The sequence below is a fragment of the Alosa alosa genome, chromosome 9 (genome assembly GCF_017589495.1).
Source record: "Alosa alosa isolate M-15738 ecotype Scorff River chromosome 9, AALO_Geno_1.1, whole genome shotgun sequence".
Taxonomy (NCBI): domain Eukaryota; kingdom Metazoa; phylum Chordata; class Actinopteri; order Clupeiformes; family Clupeidae; genus Alosa; species Alosa alosa.
In genome coordinates this window covers 31,955,315-31,962,814 of record NC_063197.1, presented here as the reverse complement: position 1 = coordinate 31,962,814, position 7,500 = coordinate 31,955,315, and the positions used below count along the sequence as shown (strand labels likewise).

General features: G+C 49.0%; 1 protein-coding gene across 1 annotated transcript in view; it reads right to left on the bottom strand.

Annotated features, from left to right (window-relative positions):
- The window catches only part of ptprsa (protein tyrosine phosphatase receptor type Sa), a 237,997-nt gene that overhangs the window by 67,169 nt on the left and 163,328 nt on the right, over nt 1-7,500 (bottom strand). The window contains 6 exon segments of the mRNA XM_048252918.1: nt 1-107; nt 1,135-1,258; nt 1,701-1,772; nt 1,775-1,814; nt 1,817-2,265; nt 3,115-3,319. The exon segment at nt 1-107 is cut by the window's left edge and continues 20 nt beyond it. Coding sequence (XP_048108875.1) covers nt 1-107; nt 1,135-1,258; nt 1,701-1,772; nt 1,775-1,814; nt 1,817-2,265; nt 3,115-3,319 — 997 coding nt within the window.

Sequence of the window (7,500 nt, the reverse complement as noted above, 5' to 3'; positions counted from 1 at the left end):
TCTCGCTGGTGAAGGCACCGATGCCCCATTTGGAGATGGCCGCCAGGGAGAAAAGGTACTCAGTGTTGGGCTTCAGGCCCTCCACCACGTACGAGGAGACCCCCAAACTTTAGTCACCTGGGGAGAGAGGAGAGAGAGAGAGAGAGAGAGAGAGAGAGAGAGAGAGAGAGAGAGAGAGAGAGAGAGAGAGAGAGAGAGAGAGAGAGAGAGAGAGAGACTCCATGGAAGAATACATGCAAGCATAGAGCTGAGGAAAGTTCCTAATCTGTGTGTGTGTGTGTGTGTGTGTGTGAGAGAGAGAGAGAGAGAGTTTGTGTGTATGGGTGTGTGTGTGTGTGTGTGTGTGTGTGTGTGTGTGTGTGTGTGTGTGTGTGTGTGTGTGTGTGTGTGTGTGTGTGTGTGTGAGAGAGAGAGAGAGAGAGTTTGTGTGTATGGGTGTGTGTGTGTGTGTATGGGTGTGTGTGTGAAGAGATTTATAATATATATAAATTATATGTATATGTAATATATAGGTATATATATGTGTAATAATAATATGTGTGTGTGTGTGTATAGGTATATGTATATATGTATATATATATATATATTAATAATATATATATGTATGTAATAATATATAAATTAATATAATAGGTATGTATGTGTTGTGTATGTATGTGAAAATTTAATATATAGAGTATATATGTATATATATATAGAAATTTAATATATAAATTATATATATATATAAATTATATAATAATATGAAAGAAAATTTATTAATAATATAAATTAATAATATTAATATATATAGGTATATATATATATATATATATATATATATATATATATATATATAGGTAATAATATATGTATAAGTGTATATGTGTTGACCGTGTTGATGATGATGATATTGTTGGGTTGTGTGTGTTGATGATGATGATATTGTGGATTATTATTGTGGGTGTGTGGTATGGATTGGTAGTAGTATGGGTTGATGATATTGATGACATGGATTATTATTGTGTGTGTGTGTGTGAGAGAGGGGTTTGTGTGTGTGGGTGGTAACATGGTGTGTTGATGTGTGGATTGTGTGTGTTGACAATGGGTTCAGTATTATTGGTAGTATTATTAGTGGTAGTGTGCGAGATTCACCTGCATGCGCTAGCTCCTCCCTCATGGCGTGGCTCGTAGTTGAGGCTACCAGCTGGCTCCCAGGTGAGCTGGATGCTTGTGTCCGACACTGACCCCACCTGGAACTTCTCTGGTTGCCCGGGAACTATGAGACATCAAACTGCACGCTCTCAGTTCCAACAAGCGCTCACATCAAAACAACCGTGCAGCACACACAGTGCTCTGCCGCACTGCGCCACCACACACACCACCTACAAACACACTGCCCAGCGATGTCAGCACTTTACTGGCAAAACACTTCCCTGGAGCCCTGGAGGAAAACGGTGAGTGTGGGCTAGATGCAAGACTGTGTGTGTGTGTGTGTGTGTGTGTGTGTGTGTGTGTGTGTGTGTGTGTGTGTGTGTGTGTGTGTGTGTGTGTGGGCGAGAATGCAAGGCTGTGTGTATGTGTGTGTGGCGAGAATGCAAGACTGTGTGTATGTGTGTGTGTGTGTGTGAGAATGCAAGGCTGTCTGTGTGTGTGTGTGTGTGTGTGTGTGTGTGTGTGTGTGAATGCAAGGCTGTGTGTGTGTGTGTGTGCACACTCACCCCCGAGCACCATCTTGACCTGTATGGGGTCCGAGGCTGACCCGTGTACGGAGGAGTGAAACGCCAGGGCAGTATGCTGTAGGTCTCGCTGGACACCAGGCTCTGGATGAGTAGTCCTTGCAGCTGTCACTACGTTGTGGATCTACCCACTGGCTGGCTGGCTATGCGTCCATGGTGTAGTACGGTAACCCCTTGATCTGACCGTTGGGCTCGTCCGGCTGGCACCACCACGTGATGGCAGTGATCTTGGCGCCCACCTGGGCGTTGGCGGGCTGGCGAGGAGCCTGCTAGCCCGATCTTGAGCCTCCCGCAGGCTAGCTAGGCGGAGCCTAACGATAGTGAGAAAGGACACGGATCGTAGTCCGGTGTTGGGCGAGAAGGCACCCGATGCTGTAGCGTGGTAAGTGATACCCGTCCATGGTCTCGTACTTGCTGTCGGCCGTCTTGCCGCGGTACTGGATGATGTAGTAGAGCACCGGGTCCGGGTTGCCGCTGTCCCACGTGATGGTGATGCTGGTCGCCGTGGTTTCCGTTACCATGGGGGTGCCAGGAGGTCTGGGCAGGGCTGGAGGAGGGCAGTGAGGGTGAGGACCAAGGAATCAAACACTTCACTACTACTACTACTACTACACACACACACAGACACACACACACACACACACACACACACACACACACACACACACACACACACACACACACACACACACACACACACACACACACACACACACATCCACACTCACACACACACAAGCACATCCACATACCCACACACATACACACACACACACACACACACACACAAACACACACACACACACACACACACACACACACACACACACACACACACACACACCAGCATGCTAAATAAGTACAGTACTGTTAGACAGCCTACATGTTTCATCCCCTTATGACCTTTTCATCTGTGCCTGTTTGACAAGGACACTATAAGTCTCTGTAAGCCTGAGAATGATGCATTGTGGGATCTCTCCCCATGGCCCATAAGGCTGCTGAGTGTGACGCATGTACCTCTGCAGCCTTTACAACACAAATGTGTCATCTTCTCTGCTTCCAGGATCTGATGCAACTGACAGACAATCTGGATGAAGGTAGTGAGTTCATCTTTTCATAGGTGAGGTGTGTGTGTGAATATGTGTGTATGAAGTTGTGTGCGAATATGTGTTTCTTTGGGTGTGTGCGTGTGTTTGTGTGTGAGTGTGTGTGTGTGTGTGTGTGTGAATATGTGTTTCTTTTAGTTTGTGTGTGTGTGTGTGAGTGTGTGTGTGTGTGTGTGTGAATATGTGTTTCTTTTAGTTTGTGTGTGTGTGTGTGTGTGTGTGTGTGTGTGTGTGTGTGTGTGTGTGTGTGTGCGCGTGTGTATGTGTGTGCTTGTGAGGCCCGTCCTTACACTTGACGGTGATCTGTGCCACCGCCTCGATGATGCCCAGGCTGCTCATGGCGACGCAGGTGTAGTTGGCCGACTCCTGGATCCCATCCAGCGCCAGTACGTTCCTGCCCACGGGCATCTCGTCCTCGGGCGTCAGGTCCTCCGAGTTCAGCATCCACTTCCGTAGAGACATCCCAGAGCCCACCATGCGCAGGTGATGTGGCAGCTGCAGCGGCATGATCACAAGTGGTTGGTGGGGAGGATGGAAAGCGAGGGGCGGACTTCTGGAGGCGGCCAAGAGAGCAGGACAGAGAGAGAGAGAGAGAGAGAGAGAGAGAGAGAGAGAGAGAGAGAGGTGACAGACAGGCCGATGAAAACAGGTTCCTTGTCTTTAGAACCACAGCACAGTCTAAAAAAGGACTACAGATAAAGAAAATGATCCCAAAGGAACAGAAACACAAACAGAACAAGTTCTAACGGGCTTTTCTCTTCAGAGCGGGGCAAACTCAAACCCAAAACAATGAGAACAAACTAAGACTAACAGAACCGCTTCACCAACAATATACAGTAGAGTCACATATTAAAGCAACAGGTCATAACAACGAGGTTCCATAGACCAAGATTGGACCCATCACAGCACAGGTACTGACACAAAAATCTATTACGAGTTTCTCATCTTTCCACCTGGTCTACTCAACCCCCCTCCTCCCCACACTAGAAACTAAAATCTAGAATAGAACCTCTAGATCATTAGAACACTAGGAGAACCCTAGATCTCTTGAGCAGTAAAGCTCTAGAACAGTAGACCTCTGGAACTCCAGAACCCTCTGATCTCTCCTGCTCTGGTGGAGGAGGAGGTTGTGTGTGTGTGTGTGTGTGTGTGTGTGTGTGTGTGTGTGTGTGTGTGTGTCTAATTCCCTGTGACTCCGGGCCAGTCGGAGACTGTCTCCACACCGGCCGCCCTCTCCTGTCTCCATGCCAATGAGATGCTGCCCAAGTTGCTGCCTGGCGGCCGAAGATGAGAAACCTTAATGAGATTTTTGTGGTTTAGGGTAGATCAGCTGGACAAAGCCTTTTTAAGATCTGACACCGTTCCATTGATAGATGCAGCTATCATTGTCACAGACACCATGCATAATAGATTGAGATAAATAAATAAATAAATGATAAGGAGGAACCAGAGATCTGACTGATAGAGAATGCATAGAAGAGTAGAACTTAGACTCGCATGCCCACACAAAGACAACTGGAGAGAAAAAGAAAAATATAATAAGGACAGAGAGAGAAGGAGGAGGAAATATAAGAGAGAGAGAGAGGGGTGCACACAAGAGAGCGAGAGAAGATGGGAGAAGAAGGGAGGGTGGGGAGGAGGGGGTGGGGGAACCCACTTCAGTGGTGGAAAGGTTCTTATTTAGCTGTTCAGTAGTGGAATGTTCTGATTTAGCTGTTCAGTGGTGGAAAGGTTCTGATTTAACTGTTCAGGGGTGGAATGTTCTGATTTAACTGTTCAGTGGTGGAATGTTCTGATTTAACTGTTCAGGGGTGGAATGTTCTGATTTAACTGTTCAGTGGTGGAATGTTCTGATTTAACTGTTCAGGGGTGGAATGTTCTGATTTAACTGTTCAGTGGTGGAAAGGTTCTTATTTAGCTGTTCAGTAGTGGAATGTTCTGATTTAACTGTTCAGGGGTGGAATGTTCTGATTTAACTGTTCAGTGGTGGAAAGGTTCTTATTTAGCTGTTCAGTAGTGGAATGTTCTGATTTAACTGTTCAGGGGTGGAATGTTCTGATTTAACTGTTCAGTGGTGGAAAGGTTCTGATTTAGCTGTTCAGTAGTGGAATGTTCTGATTTAACTGTTCAGGGGTGGAATGTTCTGATTTAACTGTTCAGGGGTGGAATGTTCTAGGATTTAACTCCAAAGTGGTGGAAAGGTTCTGATTTAGCTGTTCAGTAGTGGAAAGGTTCTTATTTTAGCTGTTCAGTAGTGGAATGTTCTGATTAACCGTTCAGGGTGGAATGTTCTGATTTAACTGTTCAGTGGTGAAAGGTTCTGACGAAGGTTCAGTAGTGGAATGTTCTGATTTAACTGTTCAGGGGTGGAATGTTCTGATTTAATTGTTCAGTGGTGGAAAAGTTCTGATTTAGCTGTTCATGTTCTCCAGTCAATGTGACTAAATGTGAAGGGGACATTGCAGTCCATGGTACTCAACGAATGCTACAGCACAGCTAGCTAGCGTGAGTGGCTATCCCGCGGGCTACAGCACAGCTAGCTAGCATGAGTGGCTATCCCGAGGGCTACAGCACAGCTAGCTAGCATGAGTGGCTATCCTGGCTACAGCACAGCTAGCTAGCATGAGTGGCTATCCCGGCGGGCTACAGCACAGCTGCTAGGTAGCGGGAGTGGCTATCCCGCTGGTTAAAGCAATGCTAGCTAGCATGAGTGGCTATCCCGAGGGCTACAGCACAGCTAGCTAGCATGAGTGGCTATCCCGAGGGCTACAGCACAGCTAGCTAGCATGAGTGGCTATCCCGCGGGCTACAGCACAGCTAGCTAGCATGAGTGGCTATCCCGAGGGCTACAGCACAGCTAGGTAGCGTGAGTGGCTATCCCGCGGGCTACAGCACAGCTAGCTAGCATGAGTGGCTATCCCGAGGGCTACAGCACAGCTAGCTAGCATGAGTGGCTAGCCCGCGGGCTACAGCACAGCTAGCTAGCATGAGTGGCTATCCCGAGGGCTACAGCACAGCTAGGTAGCGTGAGTGGCTATCCCGAGGGCTACAGCACAGCTAGGTAGCGTGAGTGGCTATCCCGAGGGCTACAGCACAGCTAGCTAGCATGAGTGGCTATCCCGCTGGCTACAGCACAGCTAGCTAGCATGAGTGGCTATCCCGAGGGCTACAGCACAGCTAGCTAGCATGAGTGGCTATCCCGAGGGCTACAGCACAGCTAGCTAGCATGAGTGGCTATCCCGAGGGCTACAGCACAGCTAGCTAGCATGAGTGGCTATCCCGAGGGCTACAGCACAGCTAGCTAGCATGAGTGGCTATCCCGAGGGCTACAGCACAGCTAGCTAGCATGAGTGGCTATCCCGCTGGCTACAGCACAGCTAGCTAGCATGAGTGGCTATCCCGAGGGCTACAGCACAGCTAGCTAGCATGAGTGGCTATCCCGAGGGCTACAGCACAGCTAGCTAGCATGAGTGGCTATCCCGAGGGCTACAGCACAGCTAGCTAGCATGAGTGGCTATCCCGAGGGCTACAGCACAGCTAGCTAGCATGAGTGGCTATCCCGAGGGCTACAGCACAGCTAGCTAGCATGAGTGGCTATCCCGAGGGCTACAGCACAGCTAGGTAGCGTGAGTGGCTATCCCGAGGGCTACAGCACAGCTAGGTAGCGTGAGTGGCTATCCCGAGGGCTACAGCACAGCTAGGTAGCGTGAGTGGCTATCCCGAGGGCTACAGCACAGCTAGGTAGCGTGAGTGGCTATCCCGAGGGCTACAGCACAGCTAGGTAGCGTGAGTGGCTATCCCGAGGGCTACAGCACAGCTAGGTAGCGTGAGTGGCTATCCCGAGGGCTACAGCACAGCTAGCTAGCATGAGTGGCTATCCCGAGGGCTACAGCACAGCTAGCTAGCATGAGTGGCTATCCCGAGGGCTACAGCACAGCTAGGTAGCGTGAGTGGCTATCCCGCGGGCTACAGCACAGCTAGCTAGCATGAGTGGCTATCCCGAGGGCTACAGCACAGCTAGCTAGCATGAGTGGCTAGCCCGCGGGCTACAGCACAGCTAGCTAGCATGAGTGGCTATCCCGAGGGCTACAGCACAGCTAGCTAGCATGGTGTAATAACTATCCACATGGGCTGCAAGCTTACAACTAGCTAGCATGAGTGGCTATCCGGGGGCTACAGCACAGCTAGGTAGCGTGGTGGCTATCCACTTACAACCCTCTTGTACGGTAGCACGCAGCCTGACAACAACAAATACAGAGTGGACAAACACAAACGCTCATCCACAGCAGGTCGCGGAGGAACACAAGAGACGCTGGTCTACAATGACAAGGAGCTCAAGAGATGCTGCGCCTCTTGGGCAGAGAATGTAATTGGTTGGAAATGTGATGGACAGGTCTGGGGACCAATGGGGCTGTGAGGAGGATAGAGTGGGTAGGACACAACTACAAATGGTGTGGTGTTTACATTCTTGGCAACCTTGCTTTAATGTTGTGGCTTTGCAGTAAATGGATACTCTCTCTCCATGCTGAGTTAGATTTAGGTGCTGGTTTATCGTCTCAGCTGAGGCACTGTGTTACTGCTGTTTTAATGTCCATGGCCACGGCAGAGTCGGCTTGTGGATCTGCTGCAGGCTGCTTTGCTATTTATCTCCATGGGAAGTGCGCTGAGATGAGGCC